Source organism: Alosa sapidissima, chromosome 14 (genome assembly GCF_018492685.1).
Source record: "Alosa sapidissima isolate fAloSap1 chromosome 14, fAloSap1.pri, whole genome shotgun sequence".
NCBI classification, from domain to species: domain Eukaryota; kingdom Metazoa; phylum Chordata; class Actinopteri; order Clupeiformes; family Clupeidae; genus Alosa; species Alosa sapidissima.
The window spans coordinates 27969991-27993365 of record NC_055970.1 but is presented as its reverse complement, the minus strand read 5'-3'; the positions used below and the strand labels follow the sequence as shown (position 1 = coordinate 27993365).

Below are 23375 nucleotides of genomic sequence, written 5' to 3'. Positions count from 1 at the left end.
CCTGACAGGATGGAAACCAGTGGATCAACATGCATATTTGACAATTATCATTGCCGTTTTGATTACTTCTTCATACATACAAGCCATATGCAAACCATAAGTGGCATTAAATCCTGTGACCACATTTACAGATAATACTATTGCTATTACTGCTAGTCCGACATTAACTAATTCACTTCTCTTACATGTCAAACATATATTTATTTTGAAACCCACTGATATTTTATCCAAATGATCTTCTATTGTGGTCATTACCATGTTTATTTTAAATAGTGGTACAATACTCAAAATTAAGAGTTTATTCGTTGTATCAACACCTACTAACTGCACATAGGTGAAGGTTTTTCAGTTCTAGAGTAGAATGACAAGGTTGGCAAAGCTGCTACCAAGTTATAAGACAGAGAGCCTGAGGGAACCATGCCATGAGCCAATCCTGTTACCTTCGCTGTAATGTTTCAAGAATATATTAAATATCTACCGTAATTGAGTTTGAGTTAATAAGTTGAGGTACAGCAAAGTGGGGTTCATACAAAGTTATACTATTTCACTAGCTAGTCAACATCCATAAGCTTCTCCATTTGCATGCATAGTATAATAGTATTTGAAACTGAACTGTGACTTCATAAAGATGTTGAAATGCACAGGTGATTCCATAGTTCAACTGGTAGAGGAATGATCACATCACTGTTTGACTAGGGACGATGCAATCTTTCAAAAATGTCCAATATTCAAACCCATACTGAATGACAATCTAAAGTCAATAACTTTCTAAACTCAAAAGGTTTCATAGTGGCCTGGCCTATGTGCCTGGCACCCAGGAGCCTGTGGTGTGGCTAACGTGCTGGGATGAGCATATCCCAGGGCTATCTGCTTTCATGCCCACGCCTGCTCTGCCATCCAGGCAGAATTGCTTTGTTTCTGGCTTAGGGTCGTTCATTGGCTCAGGTTCAGGTATTCAGCTCTTCCAGGCTACCGAAGGTCAACACAACCAACTAACTGCTTCCAACATGACGCCCTCAGCCAGAATGTATTTCAGGATCCAGACAGAAAGAAATAAACTGAATATATGGTCACAGCACCTGGTAAATACCTAGTAGTAATTTGCAATCTTTTAAACCTTGACTTGTGTAATCATTAGCTCAACATGACTAAGCTACAAAGTCTCAGCAACAGCAAGAGGGAGGCAGCTTGAAAACTTAAGTACCAACACAAAATCCGAGTCAGCCTTTTTGGGCCGAGAGAGACACAGGTTTGGACAGTCTGGGAAGAGGGAATATAGGGTGTGCTTCTGAAACTACCACCAACATTAAAGGTCTTCCTTCATACAAGTACTTATGTAGGCTTAGAGGTAAATGGAAGGAGGTCCTATGTCATTTAAACATTAATTGTGCTTTCCTGACACTTCTGAATAAAAGCTATGAATTGTGTCATAGCAGTGTGATCAAGCTGAATGTTTACACGGTCTACATATTCAACATCTTTATGATGGACCTTAAAATGGACTACAGCCGTTACAAATTCCAATATATGCCAACTAAATGACAATGCAAACTGGTATTTGCTGGCAATTTTTATTCATAACTTTTTTCTTATAACAGGGGAACCAATGATAAAATCTGTGTACCAGTTTTAAAGGCAAAAATGTTCTACATGCTACTCCTTAACCTAATTTACTCATGCTTGCTTGGAAAAAAATATATAAACTTTTTTTCATAAAAACATACAATTAAAATCAAATTAAGGATGTACAATATACTTCACCGTTAACTTCGTTTTAATGTACCTTCTGTTGGTTTCTTCCATGCACATGATTTAAACAATACATTTATATATAGCATTGTGTGTATGCATGTGTGCAATGTGTGTGTTGTTTATATACAAATTACAGATATATACTTACACACACATCTAAACACACACACACACATTTAGAAAAAAAAATTAAGACTTTTAGGCGCAATTAAAAAAACAAACAAAAACAAACATCTCATGTATTCCTCTCAAACACAGACAGCACCTATAAATTAAAAAAAGGAAGAATTTCCTTAAGGAGAGAAGATGGAAAATGGAAAGCTCCACATAACAAGAGTCGGATGAATCTGCATCCTACAGTTAAAAAAAAAAAAAAAAAAAAAAAAAAAAAAAACACTTACCAACGTGCCAAAAGGAAAATGGAAGTCCAATGTCTCAGTTTCCAACAGTCACATTGAATTTACAGGTTGTTGTTGTTTTCCTTTCAAAATAAATATCACATCTGCTAAAAATAAATAATGATCTTAACACTTCACTATGGCAAATGCAAATTAAACAAAAGAAAGTCACTGCTCACTGAATGGTTATCAGGATGAACACGAGTAAAGCACTAGTGTGGCTCCGAGTGTCTACTCTCTGCTGTTACCTTGAGGTAGATAACACATTTACAAAGTTCTACATTTAATGGTTGCTGCTGGCATCATATGTCAAATAAATGGTAATATGAAAGAATTTTGAAGATTCTGGGAAAATACATAAATAATTTAGACTTAGTTAAAAAAATGGAAATAGATACAAGCTGGAAAAATGACCCACAACCATTGTGTGTCTCTCCAATGGGCTGACTTACTCAAGGGTAGCAAATTGTCAGTCTCGACGTCTCCCATGTTCTTTTAGTGCATTTTCCTCATCCTGCTCGCAACTGATTACTTTCTGTGCTCCTTCTCACTCTTAACTTCCTCTACTCTGTCCCCACTGCCCCTCACCAATGCACTCTTCCACATGCATCTACAGTACACTGTGTGCAAATGACATGCCGGTTAAAACAGAAAAAATAATTAAAAGGAAAATAAATGCATGATCATACACTTGTGTGGGCCTAACAAGATGTTTCAGGCTGCTACGAAACCTTTTTTGCTCATGTTTGAGGTTGCCTCATTCAAGAAAACTGTTATCTTAAAAAAATAAAATAAAGACAAGAAACCATACATAAAATGGTATGAAATGATTCAAGTAAAAATAATGACTACCATATAAACAAAGAAAATAAAACCAAGAAGTAGTCTAAATGCTGCACTGGGACATTTAATTCAAATGTTTAAAAATGCTGCTGTAGGTTTTGTGGGCAATTTGAGGGGAACATTTAACAGTGGAGGGGGTTAATGTGGCCTGGATGGACTTGAGAGGCAAATCGGTGGCGCCATCAAAACCAGGCAGGGTCAGGGATTCCAGCTGCATGTTGAAGACCAGCTCTCCATTCCTGGCCAGGAAGCTGTCGTCCATCACCGCGCTCACCACCTCCGGTTCTGGATCGAGCACTTCGACCGCCTCCTCGCGCTTGCTGAACAGTCGGTCCAGGTAGCTGGTGTAGGCCGTCTCCTTCTGCAGCTGTTCATCCTTGCGCACATCCCAGCAGGCCTCGTCTATCAGGCAGCTGTCGTCGCCTGCTGCATCAACGCAGTTCCCAAAGCTCTCCCATGGATTGGGTGCCCGACCTCCGAGTTGGGCCAGGTTCACCAGGCACTTCTCCTCCTTCTCCTGGCTGATGGACTTCGACATGGAGCTGCGCATCTCTAACTGGGACACAGAACTGTTGAGTTCATTGAGGAGGCCGACCTCACTGGGCTCGGGCTGAAGGCTCAGCTTGATGGTGCCTGCGATGAAGGAGTCAAAATCAAAGCCCTGGCCTTGGCTCAAGTCCTTCTCCTGCTCACGGTCTTTCTCTGGGGTCTGGTTCTGGGTGGCCTCACGAAGGGCGATCTGTGCCTTGACCAGGCCATTCTTCTCACACTTGATCTTGCCTTTCTTATCAATCCGCTCTTTGCTCTGTTGCTCCTTCCAGTTTGACAGGTCAATGATAAGCTTGGGCTCATAGTAGTGGTTGACTTCACTCTCGCGCCAGATGAGGTTGTCCAGATATGATGGGGACACAGCTTTGTAGTTGCAAGTATGGCCACACTCTAAGTCACAGTATTTGTTCTCATGATGGTCTTCATGTTGCCAGGAAACAGAGGGGTCATCCAGGAACTTCTCCCGCTCACCATCCATATACTTGCGGGGGTCAACCTGGACCTCCTCTTCATCAGTAACATCAGACATGGCACGGGGATCCCGCTGAACTTCCTCGGCCTCATGGGTACTGTGGAGGTGCCAATCTTGGTCCGAGAATTGACTATCATGATACCTAAAATGTAAACCCAGATAAATACCCAGTTAGTGCTGAATTTACATGGATTAAAAAGGTTGCATGCCTTGGCTTGGAAATAGAAATGGAATAGTGCTGTACAGCTCACCTGTCCCAATTGTAGACGTGGCTGTGGCTCTGGTCCATCAGTAGGATGTCATCCACCTCATCCTCGATGTGGAAGGGGTGGCTGGAAATGGGTTCATCCAGGGGAAAGGAGTAATCACTCATGTAGGGGTGTGCCAGGGCCTCCTCTGCGGTCAACCGATCCATGGGATTGAAAGTCAAGATCTTCTCCAAGAAATCTAGGGCTGTTGAAATTAATTGTCAAATTAAATCAGTAGGCATTTTTAGAAACTTGAGTAATTGGCATCTGATTAGCAGACTATGGCCTGTGCAGAATTTCAAAGGCAGTTGTCTGACCTTCAGCACTGACGCCGGGCAGCAGCTTAGCCAGTGGGGTCTGAGGCACGGACATGTCGTTCTTGATGAAAACCGGGATCACGCTCTGCAACTCTTGCCGATCCTCCTCATGGATCACAGGAATGGACTCCAGAATCAGCTGCATTTGCTCCAGTTCATGGGCACCTACATAGGAACAGCCACATCACTGGATTTAATGACCGGTAATGGATCACCACTGGAAGAACTCCAACGTCACACAGAAATTTGTGAGCCAGACACTTGGTAATGCAGCTAATGTGTTATTCTGAGTTCAACCAGCTTGTGTGTTGGGAAGCAAGGGACTGTGTGTGTGTGTGTGTGTGTGTGTGTGCGTGTGTGTGAGTGCTCCCCTTTTTTGGAATAGCAAAATAAGTTTGCTATTCGTAGTAGTAGTAGTAGTCATCATAAGTAGTCACTACTACTGATGCTATATAGAAAGCAGAAATCCTGTACTTGTTTTTCCTCAGCAGCTGCACTTCCAGAAACCCTGACCTACTTTTCACTTTGTTGAACACGGAGCTTTCCTCTTTCAAATATGAGACCAAAGACGAGCTGTGCGCCAACATTATTGTGCTGAGTTCAATGCTTTAACACTGACCTGCAAAAAGGGTCTTCCCAGTCAGCATCTCGGCAAAGATGCAGCCAGCTGCCCACATATCAATTGCTTTGGTGTAGTTGTTTGGGGAGAGCAGCAGGCGAGGAGATCTGTACCATTTCGTCACCAGTCCCTCTGAGAGGTGGCCCTGCAGACAAGAGTTAAGAAAGGAGGTCAAACACGATATCCTGAATCTGTGTTTACATGAAGGCATGAGAAAGTGTGAGGTCAACTACGCAGGCAACCAGTCTGCCCTCATTCATATGTGTGCGACATCTGCAAACACTATACAAAAGTCCTGCCAGTGCTACAAGAGTAACCCGCTGGTACAAGTATGGCCTGAAAACTCAGGCGCTCAAACCAGATGGGCCACGTGAAGCCTCTGTCAGCAGCTCTGCTTCATAGAGCGGGGTAATCCGTCTCGTGCCCGTCCCTGAATGCCCGACAGACAGATCGGTGACACCAGTCTGCACTTCTAGGCCACTATCAGCAACACCACAGCACAGGTTTCAGAGTTTGCCCTCTAGAACCTCAATGATAAGAATGCATAGGTGGAATGGCATTGGGCTTGGCTGCCATGATTCATGTCTCAGTTTCAGGCTTTATATGGTTAATGGTGTCAAACCAGCATAACCTTAGTAATGGTTCCTTGTACACAATTGTCTCCCTGGGTTTTACATTTGACGACTTAAATTATTAATCCTAAATAAATATATACAAAAAGTAATCTGAGGTCATGTGGATGGAGGAGTGTAACAGCAGACAACATGTTGACGCGGTAGCTCTGGGTGAGTGGTAAGCGACTCATGGGAGTTTAACCCATGTAAAAGGTTTTATCTGCCTGAACTGAGACAGTCATCTCCGCCTAGTTTCTGTAAATGGGCAACAATAAGGAGTGAGTCACTGCCTCTCCCCTTCGAATTTCACAAGTACAAAAGGAAACAGAATTTGCAATGCCATATGAATCACATTTTCTAAACCAGTGAAGGGACCAGGAGAAAGGGACAAGGGGGGAAAAACTATTTTCAGACTGCTTAAGCACGAGGTTGGCAACTTAATCTGTTGGAGCAAGATTGAGGGTGGTGATGCAACCAGAGCAAAGATGCCAAAGGAAAAAAAATAAAACATGCTATTGCTAATACATTCAGAGGTTATGCATAAGCTGGCTGTGGTGCTAAATGTATTTACAAACAAACTCCACAACTGTGAGACAAACATTGCTGGTTCTTAGCATGAACTAGTGGTCAACCATCTGTAAAACATGAGAAAATGCCAAATCATGTGCGACTCACAAACACAAGGGCAAGACTTTAGGCACCGTTGGGTGAACAAAAGGCCTCTTTCAGAATCACTACCACACCAGAGCCTACTGATTATTCCAGCTCTTATGGTGCCTACGTGTTCTGATGCAAGAGTTTATTGACAAGTTCATATGGATGCAAGGCCGCCTTTACCAAAAAGAGAAGGTCTAAGTCAGGGGAAATGAGAAGCTCACACACACATCTGACATGTTAGCAAACTTTCTTTCGCTCTGCTGATGAATCTTCTTTCCAAACTTTCTCCCCAAGTTGCACCAAGACTGACTTTATTCCGAGTGCCAGATCCAACCGCAGTAAGTCACACAGCTGCAGGGAAACCCTCACATACGCCCACACAAACTTAAAAGCATCAAGAGCCAATGCAAAAGAAGCAGCAGACACTCTCCCCAACCCCCCATCTAAAAAACGGCACAGACAAAGGCCGCCTGGGAAAGAGGAGCACAGGAAGGGGGGAGGGGGCAAGCCATTTGATCAGGGCTGCACGTGAATTCCTGGGATTCTAGAGGCTGAGCAGATTTCCACCGCCGACAAAAACTTAAGCATCTCACACAGCCTGTGCATGCACTTTGTGGCCTGAAAGAGAATGACTCATTCAGGGAAAGAAAGCAAAGCATGCAGCAGTTAAACCAAAAATAGTGCTATGTATTTCGGTATAAGAAACTATTTAGCTCACTGCATATTGAGCTCCGTGTCAAATAAGCAGACTTCATTTTCCCTTCTCAGGTAGTGGAAAATTCTTGTCAACTAAATCAGACCTACGCCTTTCTTAGAATACCCTTCACTCATCATGTCCATAAATTCATGCTCCAAAACCCCAATGCTATTGAACGTTTACAACCACAATCCAAGCACAACACGTGGATCCTTGAAGCCAACATCAATGGTTAACACTAAGGCAAACAGTCATCTTTATTTAGAAACTCCAGAGATTCAAATAGCATCATATTCAGCAGGTCATAAGATTGTTCACTGAGACTTTCACAGACACAGACATGGCTGCATCTTCAATTATAGGCTGTACTTAACTGAGAAATGGGCAGCACCAGGCAAGACACTTCTTATAAACCAGCCAGCCTGAGGGAAGCCAAAAAGCCCAACTAATCAGCAGTGGTGCCTGGTGGGCCAGGGGTGGTCACTCGAAGTCACGTTAGTTTTCACAACAGAGACAGACAAAAGCCCAGAGTCCGCCCACATGTGTGGTTCTCACAGCCGTCTGCTGTCTTAGCCCACCATGGAAACGCTGACAGCTGAGGAAGAGGAGTATTCTTTCCACCAAGGCCTCACTTATCTCTTCATCAACACGAATGCCAAACAGACTTTATATAGGGGCAGAGAACCCTGCAGAGACTAAGGCAACCTAGCCTAAATGTGGGGGACAGAGCACAAGTCCAAGAGAAGGCCCAACACACTCTCAGCTGTTCTCCACGTCCACATCTAGTAGGCTTTCAGCCAGGCTTCTGAAGAATCCACTGGTGGGTAAATGTATGAACTCAAAAGTTCATTCTCAAGTTGCTGGGTAACTGATAGATTAGCCAAATATAGAGTGAGGCCCTCCTGAAAGGCAGAGGCTAATTTTCTGCTGCCAGCTGCATGGTGAAACTGGATTGGTGACTAATCTAAAACATGTGCACGCATCTAACTGCTGATCTACCTAAGCCCACAAGGCTATGACATGACTTTTTAGTAACCTACTTTCCACAGCCAACGCCTCATTTAAAATATCCATCTAAACACAAATGCAAATTTCAAAGAAATGCAAACACACAAAAGCAACGAGGAAAACACACAAGTAACCAAAGCGTCCTGCCAGGCACTGTAACCATTCAGAGAAAATAAAGAGTTATAGGAATTTCCTCCACACCTGGCCTTGATACTTTGTAAATCATGTCAAGGTAGCAGGAAGTCAATTCTGAGAAATGGGATGTCTCCATATCCAAAGGTCTGCAAAGGCCTGAACTATGCCATGAAGGCAACGCATCCGTAACAGATTTAAAGCGTGTTTTGCTGCATGCTTATATCGTCTTAAGTCCAAAGACATCATTTTTAAGATGACTAACAAGAGCCAGATGGTGACCCATTTAAAAGCAAGTTAGTGTTAGGTTAATACAGCCACTGGAAGCCTACCCTTTGTCCCACAATTTAGGTGTCAATGCACATTGCACAACAGTAGCAACCAATAAAGATTTGGAATGAACACATTTAAGAAATGCATTACCTTGTGGGAATGAATGAACACATTACCTTGTGGGAGTAGTGTGGATCCATGATGCGAGCCAGCCCGAAATCTCCAACCTTGAGCACCAAATCCTCCGTATTGACAAATAGGTTGGCAGGCTTGAGGTCGCGGTGCAGAACGTTGGCCGAGTGGATGTACTTGAGGCCACGTAGGAGCTGGTACATGAAGAGCCGGGCGTGCCCCTCGGAGAGAAGACCCTGCTCTAGCAGCTTGCACAGGTCTGTCTCCATGTACTCCTGCACAATGTAGACAGAGTTGACCTCGGTCAGGGAGCTCACATCCTCAGTCAGCTGCCGCCCGCTGGGCCCCAGTGTTTCAAACACCTTCACAATATTGTCATGGTCCAGCCTGCGGATGATCTTGATCTCGCGCAGAGCATGTTTGACACTCTGTGGGTCAGTCAGCACAATCTTCTTTACGGCCACCCTCTTGTCACAATCTGTGTCCACGGCAGAGAACACCAGACCGTTGCCACCATAGCCCAGTGGCTTTAGGTCCATGTAGCGTGGACCCAAATCAAAGCCATGAATGTTCATCAGGCTCTCAAACTTCTCGGCCATGTTTGGTACTTTTCTTCAGGCAGAGCACTCAACTTCTTAGCTTCTTAGGGTGGGGAGGTGTTAAACTTGTATGTAGCCAAATGTGAAATGAACAGACTTGGCTTGTCTATCCTTCCCTCAGCAATGTTAAAATACCTAAGTCTGTATTATTTTCCTAGACCAACATGCCACAGTGGACCTCTCTGTTCCCCCTCCTTTCTAGCCCTCAGTGTCTTCTCAGTGTATGGTAAAGTGAGCTCTTTGATATGTAATCATACTGTGAAATCATTTTGCAACGTGTTTTGAAAACCTTTGCCTCTAAGGGGAATTCCTTTACAAACTTGACTACACTAATGGAATGGATTTTTGAGGCCAGTCAAAAGGCATTAAACAAAGGCTAAATTACTTAAGTATCTAATACCATCCTCACAGTGCAGATACATTCAGTGTACGACTGGTCCTGAGCAGCATTGTTTAATTTTAGTAGCACTAATATTAAATCAATAATTTCTTCTTCCTTTACAATAAATTCAAATTAACCACCTGACTGAAAACAAAACTGGCAGCTGATTTACAAAATTCTCTTTCCCTCAGTGATCAGGTGGCTCAAGCTCACCACAGTCGCAATCAAAGCTATCCTCCATCTTACATTGGGGTAACCTGAAACAAACAAGCACACAAACAAAAAAGCTATAGATTAGTTCAAAGTTAAAACAAATGAAAATAGTTGAATGTGTCACACAAAAAAAGATCACTGGCACACTGTAAATGTAGCGTGTGTACTCCATCTCTCATGCAAACAGTGTTCATACTGTGTTTTTGATGTGCTGAGGTGAATACTGATGCCATGGAACTGAACCCTAGAACGCATGAAGTAAATAAATGTGCCTCTAAATATAGGCTACACAATAGTACTGGAGGTTGTACAATCATTTATGGCAAGTCCTCCCACATTGCAATTCCCTTAGTGCAGAGTTTGCTTCACACACACAACCGTCACAACAGGAAGACTGGCACACTAGACCAGAACACACACAAAGCTGCGTTCCGGCCACGTTGCAGTATGCCGGGAGGGAACTTTTCTTTCCTCTCTCAGACATTAGGATTGACACATTAGGTACACTGTAACGTCGAATCACTTTACAGACTTGTAGCCATACACAACGTTAACTTAAGCAGTTAATCACAGTTCAGTCTACGGTAACATTTACACCGCAAATCATTCACGCAATCATGTAATGTTAGAAGTATTGAAGACAAAAACCGTCGTAGTAAACGTAGACAAAAAGATAATTTACTTAGTTAGTATCAGTAACATGTTAGTAACGTTAACGTCTGTAAGATAGAGTAATGTTAATATGACTCCTAAGTATGCCAAATAACGTTTAACGTTACTGAAACCCGTTTGTCCTATGCTATAACGTTACATAGTAACGTTAACATGTGGTGTCAGCCATTTCCAATATAGGGGTACGTTTAGGTTACGGCAAGGATTCGGACGTAAAGACGATAGGTTAAACTATTATTTGACAGCTTATTGTTTTTGACGTTGGGTGAATTTACCGGTAAGCCCGGTCAGCTCTTCCAAACGTTGCATTAATAGCCTTCGGACCGAAAAATGACCAGGTTAGTCAGCAAGTGATGGTAACCTTTAAGTTAACGTTACTGTTTTATTTAACGTAATCTGACATTTTACTGTTAACGTTACACCTCCTCCTAACAAAACAAGTGAAATATCATAACTTTACTTTGATCTCGATATCAAATGTAACGTTAGCAATATTACTCTACCAAATGCAAGAGACATGACATTTCCAATCAGCTGAGGTGTAGCTAAGCTAATGTTACGTAGCATGCTAATGTTATCCTATCTAGAAGCTATTGCTAACAAAGACTACACTAGTCTAACGTTTTTCCTATTCGTAAGCAATGTAAACATGTCCATAACCATTTCTTTCCTAACCGGTTGTCACATTAACGTTAATTAGTTTTAACGTAACGTTAAACGTAGATAACCTTTCAGAATACTAAGGTTTCAGTCGACAACACGACAATGATAACGTTACTGTAAAGACGAACCACCGTCGAAGGTTAACAGTAGCGTTAACATGTAACGTTGCGTTGGATAGCACTAACCTTAAGAGTTAGCATTAGTTAATATTAGTGGTCGTTTAGTGACTGTCTGCGTACTTTGATCGGCAGTAAGCATCACATTTTCGTAGTGGTCAGAGACGTATCAATCGATTATTCATATTAACCAAGCCTAAACATTAGCCAACTAGCTAGCTTGCTAGGATACAACTCTGGCAGGGTCCAGGTTTCTTTCACTAACGTTAGATTTCAGCGTAGACATAACGTTATAAAATTGGTAGTTAACGTTACATTGCGTATTTTGAACGGCTGATACCAGACGACATTAACGTTAAAGGTACTTGATTTCCATCGTTATATTTCTGTCTAACGCTAAATGCTAGCGCGATTTCACCTAAGATCCCATGACTCGAACAAAGAATTCAACTGTCAGCTAGCCTCAGTAGGTCCTAGCCTAGTCTGCATTAAAATGACCGGACTCAAGACAATTACCCTAGCTTGCTAACGTTAGTTAGCTCCATACTGGCTTGAGTTCCGAACACAAAGAGCGATGTCGAAAAATGAACCAGATAACACCGAAATAACATAATTCGCGGCGTTTGTAAACACACTCAAATAATTGCAACTATAACAGAATAACTTACTATTCTCATCCGTCTCATTTGTAATGTCCTTTACTGGGTAAAGATTCGGGCAGCGCTCCGCTCCAGCTCGACCGAGAGTCTGCTGCAATCGCCATTCAGACCATTGTATCTATGTAGGCTCAGCAGCTGCGTCAGTCATTCAGAATCGGGGGAGGTGATTGAACTGTGGCGCATGGCGGTAAATTCGAAAAGTTTAAAGCAATTTTTGGGTCGGCGAATAGTGTTCTCATTCAACGATGTTCTCTGGTTATATTTTCTTTTCAAGAAGTAGAAGATCATTGCATGGCCCGTTCAAATGCTGCTGATCCATGATATCACGATGGACGCAAAATGTCATGTTGTGTTAATGAATCACATTCAAGATGCCTTACGAGTTTTATAATGAAATCAAAATGTATAGGCTAGAATAGTTAATTCCATCACATTTAGGCCTAGGCTACTCTAGACCACGTGCTGGAACTTGATGGTTCAGAAAGTGAGACTCTCTCCTCATAAGTATAGGCTAGGCTACTTACTTGTCTAGACACCATAACAGGACCCACATTTTCGACTTTGAGTTTCAGTGCATGAGCGGTCTTGGCTTAAGATTGACATTGCGATTTTGAGGGCGTAGGCTAGGTTATAAATAAAAACAATTAATGTAACTATTATTTGGTCAATTTAACGTTAACTATACCAAAAACAATTATTTGGTGTTAGGCGTCTTTTTTCCATAGCCTACGAATAACCATGTAGCCTACCTACAATAAAGTTGTCATTGCACGAGTCATGCAACGTTATTGCACCAGTTAGCCTACCTTTTGATGTCTCTGTTGAATGCTGACCTCCAGGTAATTTAGCCAGAAGGGGGTATCTTTTAGCCGGAGGAAATTTCTCTTATTATGCCTATAGTCTGGCAGTGTTTTGATCCTGCGTATTCGAGGTGATTTTGTCGATATTATTCCCACTCTGAGCGTCCCACGCCTGTGGTTCTCTTGGCAGACTGCGACGTGTCTGTTCAGGTCTCGGTTCTTGGTGACAGACTAGGCTATTGCAGCAGTAATCTTTTGCAGCCTGCATCAGCAATCGATGGGCGTTCTGGTTTCCAATCGGTAGCCTAGGAATCCCTCAAATGTTGAACTCGACGTATCTTTATTCGAATACAAATGCCATATTTCCAGCCAAAAATGCAACAACGTGACGGGGTAGAATATCTCGATCATGGTATTTCAAACCATGCATGCTACAGGACCCCATCTAGCCTCGGACTCATCTGGATGAATGGGCTAAAGAAACGTCAGTCCTCTGTGTAGGCTCTGCGGGACTGTATTGCAGTGATCAGCAGCAGATGCGGACCATGTGAACAACCATGTGCTCCTGAATGCAGCAGCACACTCGCACTGCACATGCTACAATTTTGGACTTGATTGATGATTTTTGGACTTGGAAATGATTTTGAGTCTCAGGACAGTGGTTTTGGGGGACTCATGCTTATTGAGTAGAGGTTACTCAATTGTTCAAAAACAATGAAATAGAATAATTAATATACATTAATAGTTAACATTTAAATGATTAAAACAAATGATTATGAGTGATATGAATGTCGGACGTCAATTTAGAGGAAGAGCAGGCCCTAGACTACAGCAATAGCAGTTGGTTATAAAGAACCATCGGTCAGTGAAGCATCTCCTCGAAGTAGGCTATTTATCCAAGGCCGAAAATTATTGCGTCATATTAGGCCTACCGTATTTGCTGTAAACCGCAACCTGTAATACACTATTCCCAGCTATCTTCAGGCACTCTGCTGTGGTTTTAGGCTAAAAGGTTAGGTTTGTATTTGATTTTTGAGCATAAATTGTGATTCTTGTTACACTTCTTTAGTGGTCAGTAGGATGTAATGGCTGGCTACTTGGATATCTATCCCACCTACAAATACAATATGATCTTACTATCCAAATGTCAAGAAGTTGCAATATTAAAAAAATGAAACATCAAATGACCTGTAATGTTGAAGTTGTATAGGTAATACTGACATCAGGTATAGCCCCAAAGTGCAGGACTTGAGACAGAAATAACATAAAGCTGTGCTGAAATATTGTCACAAAAAGTGTCTCCCAGGGGCCTGTTACACAATGATGGCATTTGGTGATACCATGCTGTTAACTGTTAGAAACGGTTATCTCTTTTGGAAGAGAAGTAGATTAAGTGTTCCATCATGTATGGTTTACATAATCTGGTGACTGAGTAGTTTTGATGATTTTCAGTTGTAAGTTGTAACAGGTTAATTCACATACATTTTTTACTATTAGGCCTACATACTATTTATCTTTGAAAAATACATTGAAAACAGCCAATCTCTGTATGGTTAATAGCAGGGCCATGTTTTAAGGGTGTCTGCAATATTGCCATTTGCCCCATGACGGTAAAGAGATGAATGTCATATGAGAAATATCATATTATTCTATGGATGTCTCCAATGAAGCCAAACTAATTCCGGATTTCTGTTATTAAAGAGACTTAACTGATCTGGTTTGCTTTGAACAGACTGTTACTGGTCAGCCCAGCGTACCAATATGAAATGGACCCGAACACTCGGTAGCACTTTCAGAAAATGGCAAGGAAGTGAGACAGATGCTATTATTAAACAGGTCCTGACTGCTGGTAGAATTCTTGCAATAAAGTGGTTTTCCTCTGGATGTGGAAGCCTACAAGATATACATTGTTGACAGCGGGGAGAAAGTTTAGCAAAGTCTCCATTCACTTACCATGGTTGATAGTGTTCATGTTTTTCAGAACCGACATGTTTTATTTAATAATCCATGTATATGTCCAAACGGAAAGACAAGTCTGGGACTTAGTATCCACAAGAATCAGTGTACGGAATAGCCAATTGAAGAGATGTAGTTGGTGTAGTTGCTCACTATGTGCAGCTGTTTCTGTGGTGAATCTCCATGGGGAGCTAATATAGGCCAGCATAGAAGGGGAGGAGATTTCACTTTGTATGGCTTGGTTTGCCAGTGACAGCCTCAGTCCGACTGCAGACCACTCAACACCTCTGACATGCGCTCTCTCTCTCCCTCCGTCTCTCTCTCTCTCTCTCCCTGTCTCTCTCTCTCTCTCTCTCTTGCTGACTCCCTCAGTCTTACACTCACGTCCACTGCTCACATACACATAAACTCACTCCCTAATTGTTCTCAACAAGTGCCTTGAGCATTATCTTAAACATAACTGTTGGTTGGTCCTGAATTAGGAGTGGTAATAAGATTAAACAGATAAGTACACATTTGCATATTCATTCATGATGAGGGAAGCAGTGTCAAATATGTTGATGTTAACCAGGAGCATATTTATTTTAGCATTTATCTATTCTAAAGATCTATCTATTCATTTAGCTTGTGTGATGCTGAAACTGTATCTAGCACGAGTGATATTCAGTGAAAGAGAGACCATGTCTTGGTCATACTAATCTCATATCTTTCTGTGAAGTCTTTAGTCTGAATATATATCTACTGACACAAAATAGAATTCAACTTGGATATTTAGACTTGATTAATCTACATTAAAGCATTTTACTGTCCCTTACATTTCTTACATGACTTAATCTAACATGAGGGTACATCTGCAAGTCAATAGCACTTCATGTTTTGAGTGTACATCAGAGAACTGTTTTATGTGGGTCAAGATATGTCAGTGACATTTAAACCAGCCACAGCAATTAAACACCTCTTGTTATCATAATATAGCTCCACATGCAAGGGTGTCACATGGGCATGCACCCAGGCGGGAGCCCCTTGTGGAATGACACAGCGCCCCAGTGAGTGAGGTAGTTCTGACCTCATTAAATGTGAGAAAGCTCTGCTCTCCCATACCTGTGGGACTCTCCATTTTAATGTGTGGATTAGAGACACCCTGTTTGTGAGCTCGGCAGGGACCCAAAGTAGACTTAAGTCATGGGCTTCTGTGTTGTTCAACTACTGCTGTTATATTATTCCTGTAAACCAGTTCAGTCCATTGCAGCACATTTTCTTTAGCAGAGAATTCTGCCAAACATCCTACATTAATATTGAGAATCAACTACATTTTAAGAGCATCTGGTATTCAGTGTTGCTTCAAATAAAAGAAGATGTTTTGCTATGTATCTTCTTTGGTTTAGTTGGCTAAGCATAACCATTAACTTTGCAGTTAGTGGTTTCTTTTGACTGAATGTCCTGTTCCAAGATCTCTGCGCGTCACAGTGATGAAAGCCGCCACACTTGATTGCCTCTGTGACCAGCAGGTCTAATGTTTGTGCTCTGCAGGCATATCTGAAAAATGTTCAACAGAGTCTGGATCCGTCTGGGAATCACAGCTGTCTCTCACAGGCAAACAGGCCTAATCAGGGGCTGTGACCAGATGTGGCAGTATGTCCTCTTTTCCCTTAAGACAAGGGCTCCCATAGATGTTTATCCAATTCTGTGTTTCACTCAAACATGATGGGTTTGTTTCCTTTTTAGGTTAACCTTTGGATCAAGTCTTTGGTGTAAATCCCTAGTTAGCTTCCTCACAGCCCCCTCATAGATGACTTTCATTCACTCTGGTCTGTGCATTGTGGCTCTTGTTTGAAAGAGCTAAGCTGCTCATTAGGTAAGAGCAGATTCACTGCCATCTGTCAGAATCTGCACCATCTGGATCCTCTCTAAGTACCTTGAGCTAAGTTCAGGAAGCTGATGCAAACTTTCAGACTCTTCACAGAAGCTGCTGGTGCACCGAGGCTGGCAGTCACAGCAGACAGGGTCTCCTCCAGTCAGAGGGCAAATAGGGCTCTGTGATGTAACCATGCTCCCTCTGTCTCTCGCTCGAGGACAATTGTCAGTGTCAGCTCTACGAATACCACCCTCCAAATTTGCCATTTGTGTGCGTGCTTCTGTGAGTGTGTGTGTGTGTGTGAGTGTGTGTGCTTGTCTGTATGAATTGGCTGGAGGAGAAACTGGGTTCCTGGTGATATAAGGGGATTTGTCGCCTTTGTGCAATTTCAAAACAGGGCTTCAGTAGGGGCCTTTACAAGGTGATCATTTTGGGTTTATTTAACCTCCAAACAATCCCCTCTTATGGAGCTTTGTGAGGCTGGGATCATTCGGCTTGTTTGCTGCACCAGATTTAGTGGGCTGAGTTCCTGTAGACCTGCAACAGCCTTGTTTGTTGTTGACTGGTGTTGAGAACATTGTGTTACTCTACAGACTTTCATGTGCAGAGAGGCCATGTGATGGAATGAGCTCACCAAACTTGGCCCAGGCAGCTACTTGTTCATAGTTGTTACTCGATGAATCTCCTTCATCAACACAATGCATCAGTCTAACCTTCACCTATTTCAGTTATTTCTCAGAATCATATTACTGATATTATAGTCACATGGCATATAACATCATCCAGTGTATAAACCTGATGCACTAGTAAGCTAATTGATCAAGAATCGTTTAAGTTTAAGTCATCGGTTTGGATCTATTCAATCTTGGTGAATAAAGCAACACAGAACACAAGTCTGTTGTGAGTGGAAGATTTCTTAAAACCATAAAGATAAAGATGGAGCAAAGTTTACGCAGCCTTGCGAGATCTGGCAGACTGGTGTCAGAGTAGAGTCTTAGGCGTCAGAGGAAGAAAGAGTGCCATAAACTTTCCATAATCAGAGAAAGCACACACAATGTACTCCAATAAAATTAGCCTGCGTAAAACAGTATTGTACTACGTTGTCCTGTTGACCTCCAAGCAATCATTGGAAAACAGCCCTGATTGTCTATCGAGGGCAAGAAGACAATCATTATGGTCAAATGGCATTCAAACCTTTCATGGTGCATTGTGCTTGATAACACCATTTGTACTGAAAATATTTGTATCTCAAACAATCGGAAAAGTGCATCCTATGCCTTTTTTCATAACATCTGTTTTCACAGCAAAGACTTTTGTTGTCAGGGTGGCATTAATCTGATGACAGGCTTGTTTTGGGGCTGAATGTAGGAAGAGTTGATGTGAAGCCGGCACGCCCCATATGACTGAGACTAAAGACACGAGTCAGGAGCTGTTACATAATCCCCCTTCTCCCGCACTATCTCAGTCGAGCACGTAACACATCCAGCGCCACAAATTTCCATTCACCGACCTTCAACTCGCATAACACATTTTGCTACAGCAACACACAAGGGTATGGCACCTTATCGTTCATCAAACCTCGTCCGAATGCCTTGATAAGATTGATCGCTCTGTCTGAAGTAAAAGCTACTAGCCAAAGGGGGGGTTGTGGGAATCTTTTGCATTCATGAAGCTCTATTAACACGGTTTATCATGGTCCTTTGTATGTGTCTCGTTGCATGTGTGGGTCTGAGTATGTGCGGTGGGGAAACGTTTGGCAAAGGCAACTTGTTTTCTTGGAATAATGTCACTTTGCACACACCGACTCTCCCTGTGGCTCCATTCTACACCATAGCATCAGTGCCGATCAATGTGCTGCCGGAGTGACAAAGAGCACACAGCGTTCTTTCCTGAGAGCATTTGTTGGTTTGGTGAAGTGGAACATTGATGTAACAACAGACAAACACATTATGGGCCTCTCCTGTATGAGACACGTCAGACAGAGGTCTGGTAGAGGTGGGCTCTGACACCAGTCCCGAGGCTGTTCTCACACACCTAACACAAACTCTCCAAATGCTGCTGGGTCACCTGCATGCCACGGAGATGTCAACAGATGCTCATTTTCCCCTTGGGTACCTCCTCATCAGAGTTTCAGCACATACTGTAACATCTGCAAATGGTGAAAAGGCCTTGTTTATTATCATGGCCGGGGGAGACGGCTTTGTTCTTGACTGTGGGACAGCACTTCTGCCTGTTTATATGCCCCATGTAATACAGTCTGTTGAAATACCACAGGCACTTGTCTATCTGGGTTGATGGTTTACCCTGCCAGAGCTCGCAGATGCCTGCAGTTTGTTATTTTTCCAGCTGTGCCCCATTGTACTCGAGTGTAAGGATGGGTCATTCCATGGGGCCTCTGTCAGGACATAGGATCTATTACCAGTTTATTAAAGTTCACTTTTGCACCACCTACTCAAATAGGCCCTACCCACTGTTGGCCTTTTAACACTATACAATCATTGCCTTACAACCTCAGTATTATCACTAATATCAGCAATCAGTTATCACTGTACTAAGTGGGTGTCAGGTAGAACACAAGTATATGTATTTTGGTCAGACTGGTAAAAAGAGAATCTGCGACTTTCAGCCATATTACGTAACCACAGCCCATCCTGAATAAAAATTGAACATGCTGTCCTCACTGTGGGTGTCAGCAGTGACCGTGGTGTCACAATCATTTAAGCAATAGCCTGATCAATAATGAAGGGGGGATGTAAAATGTTCTATTTTTAAATGACCATAAAGTCGACTGACCTCATACCATGACCACCTCATTGACCAGCTGTGGAGACCGGGGAAATGAAAAGCAAGAGGGAAGCTGAGTCCACCTCAGCTGCGTATTTGTCACTGACATGGTTGGATGATACACTGTCTTTCACGCTTGGCTCGCCCTGATCAGGTGATGGTGAGCACCTTGCATTCCCCTCTCTGAGAACCATTAGATAAATTCTGAGAATTAAGAAAGGGACGTTTTTATGATCAGATAAGCAGTGATGTAAATTTTATGGAAGTAGCCTATATATTTTTCCGCTTAGAGAGAACAGCCACGCAATGCTCCATTCAGCATGCTCCTTGACTATAGCAGTTAACCTTTTGAAAAAGGTGATACAATACAGTTCTATAATTTAATACCACGAACTAGAGCTGGAGTCATTCCTAGAAAACGGAGTAATTAGACCCTTGTGAAGTATGAGGAAACCTTTCATAATGGTCATAAAACACATTGATGTTGAACCGACTGCGTTTTGAGATGACGCATGTCAAAATTAACTAGACTGCATTTCCGGCGGGAACTGCGAAAGTGTGCTTGCCCTGGGCCCAGTTTCCCGATAACGACAGAGACACGCTCTTACGAGGGTTTTCTACGCTGTCCACGTTAATAGTTCTGAAATATCCTCTGATTTGACGGTGATGTCAAGTGACTGCACGTCACAGCTACAGGCCTACCATTTAAACTTCGGATCTACACATTAATTCACATCAATACGAAAATAGAAACACTTTGACATCTGCATGTAAGCATTCCAAGTAGGTTATATACCACACAGAGACATAAATAATTGTAATTATTTTAAGATTAGATTGTTGCACCATGCAATAATTTTTCGCGGTGTCAAGAACACGTTTGAAGATAAGAAAGAAATCGAGTAAGAAAGAGAGGAAATGTGTAGGCTTAGATTTTGATGCAGTAGGCTACAGACTAAACCACATGTTGCTTTCTCTGCTTTTTACCTCATAGGCCTAATAAAATATAGCCTTCACTTAGCAAAGATAATGTCAAACTATTCTGGCAACGTCTCGTTTAATAACTTGATTGCATTTTTGTCCGCTTTTCATCACATTATTATGACCATTAAATGTAGGCTATTTTGCACGCTAAAATCTGATTCATCACAGGTAAACACAATAAAGAATGGGAACGTAAATTGGATTATGTATTCTAAGTTGTAATTCCTCTGTATGTCCTGTTGGTGACAGAAGTACTGTTAAGACGCTCTTAGCCGGTAACGAGTACTCTGGAGCACTCGTAGATCTACAAATGTTTTCACGACGCTCTTAAGCTACGATGGTTTCGGGAAACAGTCGGCAAATCTTAAGACGTTCGTAAAACTTTACGACGCTCTTAGGCTTAAGATGCTTTCGGGGAACTGGGCCCTGGTCCGGTCAGCAACGTGAGCAGACAGTGGCATACGCTATGCTGAACCTGGCTTGATCCAAGCATCCTAACAGTGCCTTTCAGTGTTGGAGCAGTGGCAATATCTCAAAAGCTCTAGGAGAGGGCTATTCAACTATTGGCTTGCGGGGTGAATGTGGTTCGTTGGATTTTACCTGTGGCCTGCCTTCAAATTTAGCTGCTATGACTATAAGATCAAATCAATAAAATAAAACGACAGCAGTGATTGGCTGCAAAAATAATGTCACGCGTCTTGCGCCTGTCAAACTGGGCTATCAGGTAACCTACAGAAGAATTGAAATTATGAAATATGACCAAGGCATTAAAATGCTGCTTGTTTGTCAGGATACTTTTTCACTGATTTATAGTAAACATATGAGCTATGAGTGTGAATGTTAAATATTCCATCCCCTAATTCTGTTTTACTGTTTTATTTGACAAATAATCTATATGGATTTGCTCTATAAAGACCTTATGTCTGTTTGTGATTGTTTTGAGACCCTATTGATGTATCTCAGAATAAAGGAATGTCCACACCATTAGTGATGTCTTTTTTTTTGTGTGTGAATGTATTTTACTTAACTCATTAAATGTAGCTGGATACCCATGAACGCATGTCTCTAATAGCCACAATAGGAGTAATTTTAGCAACAGTGGCCCATAACGACCCAGTGGATCATGAAAACGTGCCAAAATTCACATTCCTTGCTTGTTGTTGGTACATTAATCCCATTCAGATTGCCTCTTATCTGTGATGTAAGAGTTCAGTATAGGTTTAAGGTCTGGGGCAGGGATTTGACATTCTGTGACTTCTTCATTGATGCTTGCTTAGCAGCACTGTCCGCTTTCTCATTTCCCCTCAGACCAACATGGCCTGGGACCCAGCAAAAAACTACACTCAAGTTCTGGTTCTTTGGATGTTCTAGTTTATCAAGCTTAGCTTTGGTTGTATACTTTTTGCGTGACATTATAGCCTACTGGAAAGATTTTTAATTGCAATTTAATTTAATGCAATTTACTTTTACGATTAAATAAAATTAATTTATCCCTCTCACCCATAGTTTTCTATTTATTTACAAATGTACATAGGCCTACTGTAATTACATTTACCGGTATACATAGTTATTCTACTGATCTTCATACTATTCATCCTGCACATAGACTTATTCTTACTACTCTTATAATGTTGTTTCTGCACTACAATGACACTGTTACCACACTGCACATAGCTGTATGTTATGTACATATCTGTTATATATGTGTCATGACAAACCATATATCAGCAAACACATGACAAACCATATATCAGAATAAACAGCAGACCTTACTGAACATAAAGGTGTAAAGCATTCCCCTGCACAGTTAGCTATTCCAGAGTAATCCGGTTTTAAATTTGCAGCAATGTCTTTATGCATATCTCCAACTTTGCGGTTCCTAATGTGTTTAAATTGTTCAATAAGTCTACATGATTTTATAACAGGCCAAATACAAAATACATTACAATCAGAGGATATACATATAGGGCAGACAGACACTCATGAGTTCATGCTTTGCTTTATCGCTGGATTTTAGGATAGCCTATTATGGCAACTGATTGCATTCCAAGCTACAGTCAACTCTAGCAGGCATTGAATGACTGGTGACTTTGTGAATTTATAGATTGACATAATGTGCTGTCTCTGCTATTGCTGCTTTTGATCAGTTAGATTTATTTGCAATCTCCTGTGGTGGGCTGGACATAGCATTGAAATGTCCGCCCAGATTCCCCTTTCCGCCTTGACCCATTCACACTGGTGGCGGAACGAAAAAACTCGGCAAAATGTCTAGGCGGCTTGGTAGTAAATTTGGCGAGACACTTTGTCCCGCCGTTCCGCCTCAGTCTATGTGAAAGGGACAGTCGTTCCGCGATTCTGGTACATAAAATCGTGGCAATTTTGCCAGTGTGAAAGGGCCTACAGAATATCCATATTTATTCTGTTTTATTATATTCTGTTAATACACCGCATATATCTATATTATTCTTTCTACTATTATAATGTTACTGCTACATCTACATACATTATTCTACTTATTGTATGAGGTAACTGCTAATACACTGCACATATTTACAAGGATACAAGGATACAAGGAAGTTTATTGTCACATGCATATAGTTACTGGAAGTAAGAAATGCAGTGAAATTATGTCTGGTGTCAGCCTATTTGTGCATTTATGGGGGGGGGGGGGGGGGGGGGCTATGGCCATTGGCACTGACGGGCCTGGGTGCTTGTTTCCCCTGTGTGCCCAGGTGTGCCTGATTGGGAGTGATATTTAAGATCAGCTCAGTCTGCACTCGGGGCGGTTCTCCTCCTCCCGGCTTGGCATTCATTTTGTTGCGTCACCTTCTTCTCTGTACTGACTTACACTTCACTTTTGCATAACTAACACTACACTGACTTGCACCTCATCCTTATCATTATTCCGCAATATTAGTTTATGTTTAACTTTCTTTAATAAATTAATTTATTATTATTTCAACACTGCGTTGGTCTCCCCT

The 23375-nt window shown here is 41.9% G+C and overlaps 1 protein-coding gene across 3 annotated transcripts; it reads right to left on the bottom strand.

Moving 5' to 3' along the window:
- Positions 1-1557: 1557 nt before the first annotated feature.
- mapk6 (mitogen-activated protein kinase 6) lies at positions 1558-14931 on the bottom strand. 3 transcript variants are annotated; one of them, XM_042061478.1, is made up of 6 exons: positions 14769-14931; positions 8756-9949; positions 5199-5343; positions 4580-4744; positions 4266-4467; positions 1558-4156 (listed from the first exon to the last, which is right to left on the bottom strand). In XM_042061478.1, exons 2-6 carry the CDS (start codon positions 9308-9310, stop codon positions 3058-3060), a joined length of 2166 nt encoding a protein of 721 aa, XP_041917412.1. In that variant the 5' UTR covers positions 9311-9949; positions 14769-14931; the 3' UTR covers positions 1558-3057. The 3 variants fall into 3 exon arrangements, with proteins under 3 accessions (XP_041917412.1, XP_041917413.1, XP_041917411.1); XM_042061479.1 differs by lacking the exon at positions 14769-14931 and adding an exon at positions 12822-13028; XM_042061477.1 differs by lacking the exon at positions 14769-14931 and adding an exon at positions 12025-12157.
- Positions 14932-23375: the final 8444 nt, after the last annotated feature.

What these genes read in the sequence shown, in the direction of transcription:
- mapk6 (XM_042061478.1), bottom strand. Translation starts at nt 9,310, where the DNA reads ATGGCCGAGAAGTTTGAGAGCCTGATGAACATTCATGGCTTTGATTTG. An exon ending in ATCCACACTACTCCCACAAG is followed by an intron (nt 5,344 to 8,755) that starts GTAATGTGTTCA and finishes TCTTGTCTGCAG; the next exon opens with GGCCACCTCTCAGAGGGACT. An exon ending in GCCCGGCGTCAGTGCTGAAG is followed by an intron (nt 4,468 to 4,579) that starts GTCAGACAACTG and finishes TAATTTCAACAG; the next exon opens with CCCTAGATTTCTTGGAGAAG.